The sequence below is a fragment of the Eleginops maclovinus genome, chromosome 16 (assembly GCF_036324505.1).
Source record: "Eleginops maclovinus isolate JMC-PN-2008 ecotype Puerto Natales chromosome 16, JC_Emac_rtc_rv5, whole genome shotgun sequence".
Taxonomy (NCBI): Eukaryota; Metazoa; Chordata; class Actinopteri; order Perciformes; family Eleginopidae; genus Eleginops; species Eleginops maclovinus.
Window position 1 is genome coordinate 18,209,161 of NC_086364.1, and position 14,833 is coordinate 18,223,993.

At 39.4% G+C, this 14,833-nt stretch overlaps 1 protein-coding gene across 1 annotated transcript; it reads right to left on the reverse strand.

Annotated features, from left to right (window-relative positions):
- Positions 1-449: 449 nt before the first annotated feature.
- On the reverse strand, positions 450-11,990 carry LOC134878373 (SEC14-like protein 1). The gene is made up of 16 exons (XM_063904376.1): positions 11,807-11,990; positions 11,332-11,420; positions 8,472-8,621; positions 8,154-8,285; positions 7,567-7,695; positions 7,263-7,479; positions 6,689-6,798; positions 6,309-6,498; positions 5,797-5,885; positions 5,275-5,345; positions 5,009-5,180; positions 4,006-4,140; positions 3,200-3,334; positions 2,786-3,037; positions 1,914-2,092; positions 450-1,128 (listed from the first exon to the last, which is right to left on the reverse strand). The coding sequence occupies exons 2-16, from the start codon at positions 11,392-11,394 to the stop codon at positions 1,023-1,025; spliced, it is 2,130 nt and encodes a 709-aa protein (XP_063760446.1). The 5' UTR covers positions 11,395-11,420; positions 11,807-11,990; the 3' UTR covers positions 450-1,022.
- Between the last annotated feature and the right edge of the window lie 2,843 nt (positions 11,991-14,833).

Genomic DNA, 14,833 nt, shown 5'->3' on the forward strand with positions numbered 1-14,833 from the left:
GAAAACTCAATCCACCCAACTTTGTGTTTTATCGTGTTGTGATATGCAGCAGCATGACACACATTTGCAAACCAAGGGGAAAAACCAACACAAGGAAATTCAATTAAGCTTTTGCTGGAAGCATCTGATAAGTTTATGGAAATTAAAGTTCTATGTAAATCTGTTGTCTGCCTGGACCTGTGCCAGATTACTAGACGCTGCACTATATTGCATTGGAATTAGCATCCCCAGAAAATTGAATAGCTGTGCCTAACAAGCCCGAAAAACAACATTACATGCCCAGAATACTTTGAAAGAGATTTCAAATCATCTGCATGCTCTTAACATCTCGCCTATTGCCGTAAAAATGATTAATAACCCCTCTTTCCAGCAAAATGACTTCCCCCGCTGCGTCTCTCACACAGCAGTTATTGTTTTCTCAAAATGTGATATAAAGACACACATCAATATTAATGCTCGAGATAAATTCTTTATTTAAACAATACTTCTTACAATTTCTTAGATGGAGACACAAAGGGGTGAGGGAAAATGCAAGTGGAGAGTACACTGCAGATTTGAGAGCAGAGGACTCTGACATCTTGTGGGCAACAAAAGCAACTTCAGGGACCGGCGCTGGGTGCACTGTACAGAGACCTAACTTAATGTCGAAAACAGCTGTTTGTAAAGGCATCATATTTTGTATAAATTAATCCAGCAGATGTTTTGGACACAGACTGAAACTACAAATCAAAATAGTTGCACTGTGCATTGTTTTTGTTGTAATGCACTTTTATTCAAAGTTTGACAGGGCAAGAAACTTATAAATACATGATCCCTACCAATAATACTGTATTGACCCATCTAAACATGTTTTTAAAAAAGCATTTATTTATTAAACACTTACATAATACTATCCTCCCCTTCAGTTGTTAGATCAAGTTGTCATTATTGAGGTTTGGGTGTAAGGCTCCCTCTCTATGGAGGCATAAGGCACAGTTTTAGGTCTAAGGTCCCTGCTGTCTGTGGCAGCTGGCGGGCAGATGCTACCTGGAGACGGTGGAGCTGGCGTGTGATTGGCTAGAGGAGGTGGTGGCAGCGCTGAGCTGAGAGAAACCACTATGACTAGACTCCAGACTGGTCATGGATCCCCTAAATAACAGAAAAATGACAGAAGAGGAAAGTTAATTCTACACAGAAATGGCTGGAAAATAGAAAAGGTAACTAGTGGTGGAATGTCATGAAGTATTTTTACTCAAATATTGTACTTAAGAAACATTTTGAGGTATTTTACCAGAATATTATCATTTCACACTACTTTATATTTGACTTTACTACACTTTAGAAGTCAACATTGTATTTATTATTCTTCTACTATATGTATTTGACAGCTTTTGTTTCTAGTTCAATTACTAATTCAGATTTGAGGCTGAAACTAAATACAAATTAGATAATAAATAAACATTAATATATGGTTATAGGTTACAATATCAAGCAGTAGTGTACAAAAATGTTTGCACCAACTGTAATGAATACATTAATTAATTAGCAGTCATAACCTTTAACCAATAGCATATTCTTCTAAAATGGACCATAATGCAAAACTACAAAATACTGTTGATACTTTTTTGGATTCCATTATTTAAGTTACATTTTAAAAGGCATGCATTTTAATTGTAACTAATTAAATGTAGTATTTTAACAATGCATTGTTGATAATTTACTAAAGTTATTAGTCTGAAGACTTTTTCCACCACTGAAGGTAACATGTAACCGGGGTAAAAAGAAAGATATCTGCCAAACACGGACAACTTACTTCCAGTAATATCACAACATTGATTTTTGATCAACCCACTCAAGAGCGATGCAGCCTTTTGGAAAAACAGCTTGAGTACAACACAAAGAAAAACAGGACACAACCAGGGAAACAAACTGACCTGAAGTCATGGGACGCCAGCACCTCGGTGTAGTACATGATCTTACACTTGTGGGAGGAGACCTGCAGCGAGGCCAGCACGTCGTCCACGCGAGGCAGGCTGGAGGCGGAGCAGGCCGGGGAGCTGTGGAAGCGCCACTGCAGGATGTAGAAGCCGGGCCAGCGCGTTACGTGGGAGCCCTGTTTGAACAGAGGAATTCATTTGAGACTGTGGTGGTGGAGAAATGAATTTGCTTTAACAATAATGGATAAGCCACTTTAGCACATACTTATATTTGAGAAAAGAAGCTTATTTTGGCATGACAAATTAAGTATTTGTTAAATATTATTTAAGTTAATACCACAGTTTTTGTATGTATTTATATTATTGGACTATGCTCAAGTTACAGATACAATATTATGTTAAACTTAAGCTTCATATTTGTACTTTGTGTCTCTACTGTGACATGTTTCATTGCTTTTTATCGTCAAAAAGCTCTCTATTCTTCTCATCCTGCCTGTGCTGCAGCACCTCTTTTCACCCTCTGTCTGAAACCAGAGCCCAGTGTGCTCTGATTGGTTAGCTGGCCGGCTCTGTTGTGATTGTTCAACAACTTGGAGATGTCCCACCCCTTAGCCTATCACTTAGATTGTGTTGGAATTCTGGCCTATATGAGCATGAGTGTTATACAGTGATTTTGAGTCCAGTGGAGATGTTTCAGACAGCGGGTGGATGTGTGGGAAAGAAACTCCCTCCGTAGGGAACTATGGGATTTTAGCCTTTGGAGACCATTTCCATGCACAAAAACTGATATAACATACTACAGGGAAGGGGGAGCCCTTAGGTTTAGGTATAAAGACAGGTGATAGTGCCGTTAGAAAGCTCTCTCTGACCTGAACGCTCTCTCCCTCCTTGCAGGTGAGGGCTTTCTCCACCATGCTGTAGTCCTGGCCCAGCACCCAGTTCCTGTCTATCATCTGGGCGTTAACGGCCCCTGGGGAGGTGATGCCATGGGCTCCGAGAGTGTCTTTCTTAGGGGGCTGTGGAGCCCATTTGGAATGGTATATGTTAAATATCACATCTCCCTTAGACACGTCAAAGTCCCAGGTGATGACGGAGGAGGCCTCTGTGATCTCGATCGGCATCTGTCAGGGTTTTAGAAACACAGAACGGCTCACAGCAGGCAATTCATCTCTCACAGTTGTATTTTGCTGTAAACCTGCAGTCTGGATTCCTCCCAGCAGGCGGCACTCTAATCCACATGATATCTGTGGATTTGAGAGTCAATTTGGAAGCAGGAGTCATACCTCATATGGGGCTCCCTTGAAAATGCTGGCACTCTTATAGATGGAGTCAGTCAGAAGGCGGTTCTCCTCACTCTCCAGCTCTTCTGCCGTCCTGTACAGAGATTTGGGGACCATACCCCCCTCAGGGATCTCACACTGGAGGACAGAAGGAAAATAAATCAAGCTGAACCAAGTGACAACTCTCATAAATGTAGGTTTTTATGTGGACATGTCTCTGTTTGAGTTGAAAGAGAAGCTAAATGGTCATCGCACAGATTCTGCTTCTTCTAAAAGGAACAGCCATAATGACTAACAAAGAGCCTGGTACACATTCTTTATTAGTATAGTGTATAAATCAACATGTTCGGGGCTGAATAACTCCTTGTTTTGTAGGAGCATTTCTTTATAAACACCTCAAACTAATATTAAATAAAGTTGGTCGCAGAACTCCGTGCACATACTTTTTGTCTGGTCCATAGGCTGAGTCTGTGTGTTAGTCTCCGTGGGCTGAAAGCACATTTGTCTTTTACATTTCTACACTTTGAATATACTCTGAAAGCTTTCAGTCGAAGCGATAAAATACCTTTGAAGATTTTTATGGCAACAATTTTTTAAAACTGTTACAACATGCTGCCAACCTCCCTCCGTTGCCATTTTTACCAAGATAATCGTCTCTATTCATACATGGAGAAAATCACTCTCACTTCCAGACTTCAAAAGCAGGACACATACTGGGAAAAATGCAATCATTACAATCATATGTTCTATTTAAATGTTTTCGTCTGAACCCTTTTATATGCTTTATGAAAGGTACACTGTGGACTCACCATGCAGTCCCCTCGCAGGAAGTCAGGGATGATTTCTTTGTCAATATAATCCACCAATCCTCCGGGGTCCTTGTAGTCGTTTCCAGCGTACACAAGAAACTTCTTCCGGGTATTCTCATCAATCAGAGGGCTCACCTGCAAACAAAACAACAAACATCATCAGAAAACGCAACAGCATGTTAAGGACAAAAGAGAAGTCAATCCATGAAACTCTGGAATAATTATGATTAGGTGATAAACAGGTTGGCTGGCTGATGGTGCTGCCAACCATCTGAATTTGTACTTTATATTGATTTTATCATAATATATTTTTCAAATCTTTAAGTAGCAATGATTACAGCCTATACTTAAAATCTGCTTATATGCCTCCACTGTATATTGCTTTTATTCATTTTTTGATTGATTTCACTACTTCTCTTTATTTCTTTGCTGAATGCAATTACTACAAACTATACTATAATGCTCTACTGTAAAAATAATCAGATTTCCCCCATGAGGATCAGCATATTGCATGGTTGTAATTACCTTAGCCTCCACTTCTGTTTTTAATATTCTCATATTCACAGCATTGCACCCAGTAAGATTCAACCTCTGTGTCTGTACCGTACATCTACAGACAATCTTCCACACCCAGATGATGAATTAAAGGGGGAGATATTAGGATACTATGCAGGTTCATATTTGTATTTTGTGCCTCTACCGTGACATGTTTCCATGCTTTAATGTTCATCAAAAGGCTCTTTATTTTTGGCTTATTGGGTCAGCTCTGTTGGTATTGGTCGACTGCTTAGAGATGTTCAGTCCCTTAGCCTATCACATACAATGTGTTCGAACAGTGGCCAATAGAAGCGCAAGTTTTACAGAGGGATGTCACTATATAACGGAAGTAAACAACTTAGGGATTTTAGCCTTTGCAGACCATTTACATGCACAGAAACCCATACAACACAGTACAAGAAAGGGAAGACTCCTTTAAAACCACGTTGATGGCATAAATTCTCACCAGGGTCCAGAGCACTGGGAAGACTCTGGGGGCCCGCAGTATGAGCAGGCGACCCAGGGTCTCGGGGTAGTTGGCCTCCACCACCTCGATGATCCTCAGCAGAGCCTTCACTCCCGGTCTCCACAGGTGACGCATGTTAAGACCCTCCAGATCCACTAGACAAGTCCAGCAGCTGAGCGACACATTAACATAGACATGAGATGGACAAGGACTATCAGCGTGTGTGATTTCACAGAAGAGAGACTGCTTAATATTTAAGCCTTTACCTGATTGGTCGACCAAAGACTCTGGTGTTTTCCTCACAACGCCTCAATCCCTCCTCGTTGATGGACAGAACCTGGGTCATAATTAAGTCGCAGCATTAATATGATAAGTGATAACATTTAAAAAAGGTACACAAAATGATCAAAGATACAATAACTTGTGGAAATTATATTTTCTAGCACACTGGGAACGAATCATCAAATACGTACGAAATAAGTCTTGATTAATTAATTTAATTTTCCACATAATTCATTATATACTCATTTATCCAGATTTATGCTCACTACATCCTAAACGCACATTTTTGCTAATTATTTAAAACACTTTGGCCAACACAGCATAAGCCTTGTTGTGCGAAAATGTTCAAAAACTTTTCTCAATTTCTGGATTATTCATTGACCATAGAGTCAAAAGACCTAAATTCTAAATAACGCAGGATGAGCAATTGATGTACTCGTGGCACATTTTGGGGTTGAAGTATTCTTACTAAATTAATGATGTTGCTTGAGTCTCATTGATGTTACCTGTCTCAGCAGCCCCTCTTCTCCCAAGGCTCGAACCAAGCCCTTTGTGTCCATTTGCCCCAGCCGCAAGATATAAAGAGGACGGCCTTCTAAATCACACAAACACACACACACACACGCGTCAAATCAATAGCTCATGTCAGATCGTTCCGTGGTAATAGCGACCCGGCTTCAGGTCATCTACCTAAACTTAATGGTTTGGTAGCACAAGAGCACTCCATGACTTCAAGTAGTCACTCCAGCCTGGTGGATCAGCTGTTCCGTTCAAGGCAATGACTCATATTCAAATGGGGGACCTACAACAGATGGTGCTCAGACTTTACAGTCAATAATTAACAGGCCATTTAAACCCATCAGGACTTTTTAAATACAGACAAATCCCTCTCCCACCTCTTTATCTTTACTGCTACTGAGTGTCCACTGTCCCCCCCCCCCTCAGCACAACAACAGTAGGCAGGGAAATGACGTGAAAATTAGTCAAGATAATATTGGCAGCCAGTATTAGACAGTACCTCTGTCATGGTGGTGCCATCCCCCGGTGTAATAGTCCTGAAGCAGCTGTGGGCGCTCCCATGTGTCTAACAGGAAGTCCACCTTGTGTTGCTTCCTCCAGGTGAGCGATTGGCATAAAAACTCCCTGGCTTTGTCCATGTTGAAATCTCTGGACCTCAGGAAGCGAAGCACATGCTGATCCTTAGGAATCTGCAAGTTAAAATGATTCATAAATGCAAAGAACTTCTAACCTTTAAGCCGATGCATGCTATGTGGTTCACAAAATTGCACAAACTACAGTGTGAGTGTGTGTGTGTGTGTGTGTGTGTGTGTGTGTGTGTGTGTGTGTGTGTGTGTGTGTGTGTGTGTGTGTGTGTGTGTGTGTGTGTGTTTATGTGACCTTGCCCTTGTGGGTTTCCTGGAGCCACTGGCGCAGTCGGATAAGACAGCTCTCCTGCAGAGGCGTCAAATCACCAAGGTAACGCCTGATGTAGTCGGCATCCAACTTGTCTGCAGGCCATGTACGATGTAAAGTTAGCACATATTGCATGCATAAATCAGAGAAAACAGGAGCTGTACAACGGATTTTCAACAAGAGGAAACATAATAAATGGGTTGCATTGCCCTGATTGCTGCAGTAATATGTAATGTCAACGTTAATGTGTTATTCTAATTTAATTTGTGTTATTATTTACAGACCTAAAGTTAAGTTCTATGTATATATCTACGTCCTGGGTGAATCTACCGTAAATATAAAGGGAATAGATTGAATGACAAAGCAATCCTAGATTTACTAAATGATTACATAACGCAGAGGGCTCACAAGAAATGATTATATTAACAGTACAACTGATCAACTGTTGCTTATATCACCAGTTAAAGATGACATCCACATCTTGTAACTTAATTACTGTACTGTTTTGGGTGACGGCTGCCACTCTATAATTAATTGTGATGAGTGATTAAACTCTGACCGTCAGGAGAGCCAGCCACGATCTCTGCGGGAGCGGCTGCGTCTGTGCCGTCTGGTGGGGTCTTAGCACTGCTCTCTGGGATGGCTCTGGCAATGGAGCGGGGGGGCAGCTGGAGCCTGGAGGCAGTGCCGGAGACAACAGGTGGAGTCCAACGAGGTATGTAGGTCACTCCTTCTTCCTCCAGCTCTCTGAGGTAGTACTCGATCATTTCTTTACCCTACAACAAAGCAGGGAGACAACACTGTGTAAGTTAATGGGAAACTATAGTAGGTACACTCATTCAATTCAATTTAAATATGCACACCTTTTTAATACTGCTAGCATACTGTTTCATAGCTATCTTTTCTGCCGAGCTCTCAAATCCAAAAAAGGACTTAATATCCAGACTAGCCGTCTGTTCGAAGCACGTCCAGTCTTCATTCTCCGGATGAACCTGTGGAAGAGGGTCAAAATACAGTATGTTTAAACACTTGTTATTTCCCTTGTAAGTCATGAAAAAGGACAAAATCAGCGGTGCATTGCAAGATAAGTATTGAAAAAATGTCACAGATGACTCTACACTGAAGTAATCACAAGCAGCAGAAATGATATTGCCGGTGGGGGTTATGTTGGGGTACGTCATGACATTTTACAGCCCTGTAGGTATTATTGTAGCAAGTAACACTACATTGACTTTAAAGACCCAACCTGTAGATAAAAGTGCATTTGGCACACCATGAGAGGATCATTTAGAACAATTACGCGCTTGGTAGTAAAGCCCGGTTTGTATGCATGTGCAGCAGCGGGGATCTTCTCTATGAATGTAACCCTTTTTTTGCACCATACATTGAAACAGTGACAAATAAAAAGTGATAACAAAGAAATAAAAGTGCTGTTTGATTCTTAGCTCACCGTGTAGTTGCAGGACTCATAGACAATGACCCTGTTGGAAAACGTCTCGTTGCGGACCTCGATGTGGAGCGTCCGGTCTCTGCGATTCAGCGTGTTCTTCTGGAGGAAGTAAAGGTAGTCTACACCAGCAATCTGCATGGAGATTAAAAAAAAACATGATTTACACTCAAATACATCAGAAAGCGAATCAAAACAACCTTTCAAAATCATGCAACATTGACACAAAATGCCACATCTGACACACGAACATTCCTATTTTGCTTCTTGTATCTAATTATCTGATTACAGCAAATGTTCTGAAGGTCAGAGAGGATGTACCCGTTTGAGAAGCCGTGGGGCCTCGATGTCGATCATACAGCGCCTCTCTGTGACTATCGTGGACCCATCCTTGCTTTGGGTCTCGTTGATGATCTCACTGTCCACAAACACTGGGATCAGGGGCGACTTTGGGAACCTCCTCACATAGGCCTGGGGGGGGGGGGGGGGAGAGAAATCACATGTGGAAATGATTTATAAAAGAAACCTGTAGATTCTTTAGTGTTGATGTAGTTTTTTTTGTGACGGACTTGGTGTGCCTGGCTTTGTACATTCTGTTCCCAGTGAAGGATTTTTGCTTTTGTCCTGCCCACCATGAGGAGCTCTCTGATTGGCCAGCAAAGCGGCTTTGAATGTTCCGATTACATGAAGGTCAGCTGATTTTTCCAGAAGGCTAGACTATAGTATTCCTGGCTCATGACTACAGCATGTGGATTATCATTATGTCTTTGTCTGGTTAGGATGCATTAAATAGTGAGTGGCTTTACAGATCAGATAAAAGCAAACTGCCTCAGTGGTAGCATTTACAAGCATTGATGGGGTTTTACTGTCTTCAGCACACTGCGTGACACTCTGTCTAATCAAATTTCACTGACGCTAACCTGGCAATATTGATTGAGTGGCTGTTTCAGGATATGCAAAAACAGTCCAGTGTCTGTGTGACGTAGCAGTTTGGTTTTGCTGGGGAAATATTGAGTCACCTAACGCAGGGAACAAACTCAACCATTACAGTAAAGGAAATAGGTCTGGGGAGTTCCCTATCCTCCTATCACTCTAAAAAAACATATGTTTATCAGTGTGTTTTCACAAGGTTTGTTGCCTGAATTCACCTTTAAGTCATTTCTTAAAACCAATTTATAATATACAATCATTTACGGCATTTTCCTGAATTAACTTACCTTCGTTAAATGTTGTCTAGCTTTTCTCAAAACCCTTTTTTTTTGGTGTACCATTTTTATCCCGTGAAGCACGTTACTCCATTTTTCAAAAGTGCTATGTATATATAGTGTATTATTAATAATTGTTAAAAAACAGCTGCCTGTTTAATGTTCAGAGTAACCATAAATGAGTTCTGCATTGCGCAGAAAAACATTTGTACCAGTCTTGATATACAAGATGAGTGTGAACCTGTCAATAACCCAACATTATTTTATCTAAAGGTAAGAAAACAATACTTTCCACCATATTAAACAATCATTCCACATTAACATCACACCTACTGACAAGTTAATGGCCGGAGCAAAACAAATGCTTTGTTATCTCAGAGAATCTTGATTAAATGCAATTTCACCAGTGTCAAACACACGGGTAGCTTAGTATATCTATTACATAAAACCCCAGGAAAGTCATAAAGACGTGTCATGACAGGGACAACAATGATGTCAGTAGTTAAACATTGAGTACTATCCAAGACCCAGATAGTTAGCTCTGCGTAATAAAAGAAAGAGGAGTAATGAGAAGGCTCGGACAGAAATGGGTGCTGACTATTGACTGGATTCTCTCCTCAGGGCTTTCAAGGCCTTTTCAAAAGAGCAGATATTTACTTGTCAAAAAAGACCTATTATAGGATCCTTTTCCGCTACATGAAAGGAGGCAAGATACATTTTAGATCTAAGGTGTTCTTTAATAGAAGTTTCCTTGGAAATGAAGCTTGTGTAGGTGCAGACTGCTTGGTGAAGGAGTTATAGTCTGCAAAGCAAAGTGTTACTGCCGCATCACGACTCTGAGGATATTGCATAAGTTTCGGCTTAATATATAACTGCAGAAAACAAGCAAGAGCAGACAGTGAAAGTGGGTGAAACACATTCTTGGAAATGCAATTTCCTTTACCTTAGTCTTACTTTTGCTTCACAGAGTTCCCATTCTTACATGCATTGTGAAGAGAACAATACATCAGTATCAAAAGGAACAATTTCACACAATTATCATGATGAATAAATGTTTGGAAAGTGAGATCTCACTTGCAATTTCAGTGGATTCCTATTTTACTAATAGCCTCAATCATACAAAATAACTAAAAGACTCCCAAAATAAAAAGTAAAAACACCAGAACACACTAGGGCTGCCTCCCCTTGAGTAAAAGAGTCAACTTATTTGTCCTTTTGGTCTTAATTAACTTTAATTTATTAGCAATAAGCCATTTTTGAGTGCTTGTTTCAAGCTGGGTGACTTATTTCCAGGAAAGCTATGAGCACTCTGGTAAACACAAGCTAAAAGTGGCACTCTTGCATGATCTCCATGGAAAAACTCACAGATCTGATGATTATGTTTACTGATAATACACTGAGAATGTCTTTCATCAAGGGCATCCATTACAAACCAAACAGTTTCATTAGGCTGCAGATGCTGCTGTATTTAGTGCATCTTTGTTATCATTGATTTTTGCATATATTTAGAATAGGCCAGTTAGATAGGCAGATAAAACATATAAATGGTGGGCCTGGCATTGAATAAAGAAATGTAAGTATATTAAGCAGCTCATTTCCTACATAATACTTTTTTTATAAACCACAGCATTCATTAAACAAAAGAGTTTATACAGTATAATCTGCCTATTCACTCGACACGGCATTCATTGCATGTTATGCATGCCGACCCTGGGAGGCAGACAAAGCTACAGATATGCTGGCGAGGTTTCTGAGAAAGGCTGCATGTGTAATCCATTGAGGATGCAGTTTATGAGTTATAGTTAGTTTTTATTACATCAAAAGTGGTGGCTAAAGAGTGCAGGGGTCAAAGCTACACTGGCTACAATAATAACAGATGCACCTTGGCCATCAGTTTAGTTATTTAAGAGCATGCACAGTAATTACCATAGCTTGCCGTCATAATGGCCCTGGATGTAAACACACTAGCTACTCACCGCCATTACTAACTCAAATGGATGCTTGTAGACTCGGACAGGGGACTGGTATTCCTGCACCATGGTGACACCGTTTCACAGGAAGACCTCTGTTAGATAACCAGAAAGACTCTATCATGACTCAGCGAAAACACACAAATTAAAAAGGCATGACAGTCATTTCCAAGAGTTACATTCTATGGTACATTGTGACTGTTGTAAACACATTAAAACACAGCAGCTGAGTGAAGTCTCAATGCACAGACAAAAAGACTTTCACGTGACCTTTTTTTTTATGATTCTGCAGATTCGAGTTAAAACGTAGAAGAAGAAACATATAAGAGCAACCAGTTAGCATCTTTAGGCTACACAATATCAATCATTAATGAGAACAGATTGATTCCGAGTGTAAAAACTACACTCGGACATGGAGTACTCTTTTGATTGGTGAATACGGCCTGAGGAGCGAAACAAAACAAAAAGAAACTTGACTTACAGCACTCCTGAATCCTGGCTTCTTGATTTACGATGCGTCACTGGTTCTCTCCAACTCTCTGTGTATTGTCCATACTGTCAGATGACGAGAGGAAAAGAAAAAGCTATTCTTCTAATTTTGTAAACACGAGAAATGAAAACTACAGATAGTCCGTCCGTTAGTCCCGAGCAAAGACTCCTCCTTCTTTTAGACAAACAGGAAGTTGTTTGCATGTTCCAAAGCCGGTCGCTTTATTGTGAAAGGACACTGACGCATTTCTAACAAACGTGCAGTGGTCAGTGGCGTAATGTAACTAAGTACATCCACTTATGTAATGTACCTAACTAAAGCATTGAAGTGCTTGTACTTACTTGAGTCTTTTTACTTGTTGTTATATTTTGACCTACTTTTACATCTTATTTTCTTCAGAATCAGAAATACTTTATTCATCCCAAACTGGGAAATGTTTTCGTTACAGCAGCAAAATACAATATGAAGCAAAACAAATAATTCCAAATAAAAATAAGAAATATACAGATGTACAAATAGTGCAATGAAATGGAATATTAAATAAATATAATGTACAATGTTAAGTGTAAAGTGTGCATGTTATGTCCATTTCACAAGAGAGGCTATGGAGCAGTGAGTTGTCTGCCAGCCAGAGGGGAATTATTGTAAAGTGTTATTGCAGTGGGCAGGAATGTTCTCCTGTACCTGTCAAATTCCTTGTATGGCTGGTTTAAACCAAACGTACCTGGCAATACATCTGATTCTGATTCTGGAGTACTTCAATGTTATGTTTATTTGTACTTCTAATCCACTACAATTCAAAGTTGAATGTTATACTTTTACTCCAGCACATTTATGAAATACCTTCAGTTACTTTGCAGACTTGGATTAATAATGTGAAATATGAACAACACTTAAATCAGTAAATTCACAAGCTACCATGCAACATACAAAGTCATTAAACCTTGATGAACCTTTACCAGCAAAAGTGTAATTATAAATATATATAATATAATTAAATACCCTTGCTTAATTTAATGTTGCAGCTGGTAAAAGTGGAGCTAATGGAAATAACTTCACTGCTTTGAACTAACCTTTTACAATATATGATGTATGTGATATCTAAATCTGCAAATTAAGTAATTAAAGTTTTGGAATAAATTTAGTTGATTAAGACATACAATATATCTTTGTGCTGTTAACGTCAAAGTACTCAGGAACATAGCATTAAAACAACTGGAATGTAAAGCAGAAAAATGTCTTGTGTGACCTTTATTTTAGTTCTGTATTTGAGTAAATGTACCTTCTGTAGATACACGCCATGTGTGCCAATATATCAAGCAAATTCACCCACACACTGTTATTTATAAAAGTCTATTTGCAGCAGAGGGATAGTTTGAGGTTGTGTAAACAAGTCAAAGAAATTAAGAAGCTTTTTAAAAGGTCATAATTACAGTAAACATGTTTTGATTAAGACATTCAACATGTTTAATCTGTAAACTATTACTAATTATCCGTTCATGAGGTTATGATGGACATTAAGACTTCAATAATGAAACGACGACTGACTAAAGGATTTATGTTTGACTAAACAAAGCCACATATTTATATTTGAATAAGATGTGTATAGCTTCAGCTGCTTAGCAATTGTTCCTCACATTGTAGTAGGTGTTAATATAAAGTTGAATTCATACCTTTACATTCAATTATTGGCCTCATTGTGCCTTTCTAGTTCTCTGAAGTGCGTTGTATTATTACTATATATCTGTTCAAGATTAAAAATGTGCTGTATCACATTGATTTTCAGTCCTCTACATTAGCAGTGAAAACAGACGACAGCATCGCAACAACATCTAAAGTTTTTATCAAGGAACACTTTCTTGTCGAGGTATCTCCGTCTCTTTACTTTCTCACAGTAGCTATTCCGGTGAGATGCAGCTGGTCCGACATTGAATCTCAAGGAGCAGTATCTGTAGGAGGGGGATTCAAAGCTTCTGGATCTGACAGTCTTCAAAAGATACTGAAGTCCAGCAGGGGGCATCCTGAGAGGGGGAAGTAGAGTTCAGATAATCTGCTTCTCCTTCTCCTCCTCAGCCTCAGGCATAAAGAATAATATTATCACCAAACACGCTGCTCTCAGCTACTGTCTCCACACAATGTGGGATAAAGAACTGTCATTCTGGTCCTACACAGGAAATACATCACAATACCTGAGATCTGGGTTTAATCGTCAGTCAGCTGTGTGTTATTCTGACTTTTTGACCTATTTAAATTTTGGTTTCCCTAAATTGACCTGTTATTTTATGGTGATAGTCCAAAAACTAGTAAATCCTATTCATTGTAGTTACAAAAACAAGGACAGATCCTATCCTGCAAGCCTTCTTCATAATTGTTGGGAAAGTTGAGGTGTCATTCCCATTTGATACTCTAATTATGATCAAGAGGCATAAAAACATCCTTGACTCCATTATGACAACAGTGGTTACTTTGAAATCCATATCCTGCCACATCCCACCGCGTAGTTCGAAGCACATCACAAACACAATGACTCATCTGTTCCTTCTGCTTTAAATAATCACCTACACTTTGAGTTGTTTGTGGTAATTATAGTCCAACAAAGAGAAAAGTGAACACTGAAGTTTAGCGGCCCTCTCTTAGCTTGGCTCTCCGAGATCATCATCCTTTTTTTTTTTTCTGAGAATCCTCTTAGCGTTCCTGTCTAATTAACTTCCACAATGACTAAAGCATATTGGATGTATTTCTCTCAAGATTTAAAAATGGCTTTGCATACATCAGGCGGGGATGAACTGAAACCTCGGGGCAATAACTCTCATGAAGATTATGCAACTATACAGCTTTGTATTCATGCATTTGTAATCCAGAGAATAAGTAAACCACTTTACATCCACTCTTCAGCTATGGTTATAAAATAATAATGTAAAGAAAGTACATTTGTTTAATAATAGCGTACATAAGCAATGACTTTTGAATAATTGGGCTTTATTTCCTTATGTTATTGTTTATTATAAAGCAGATATC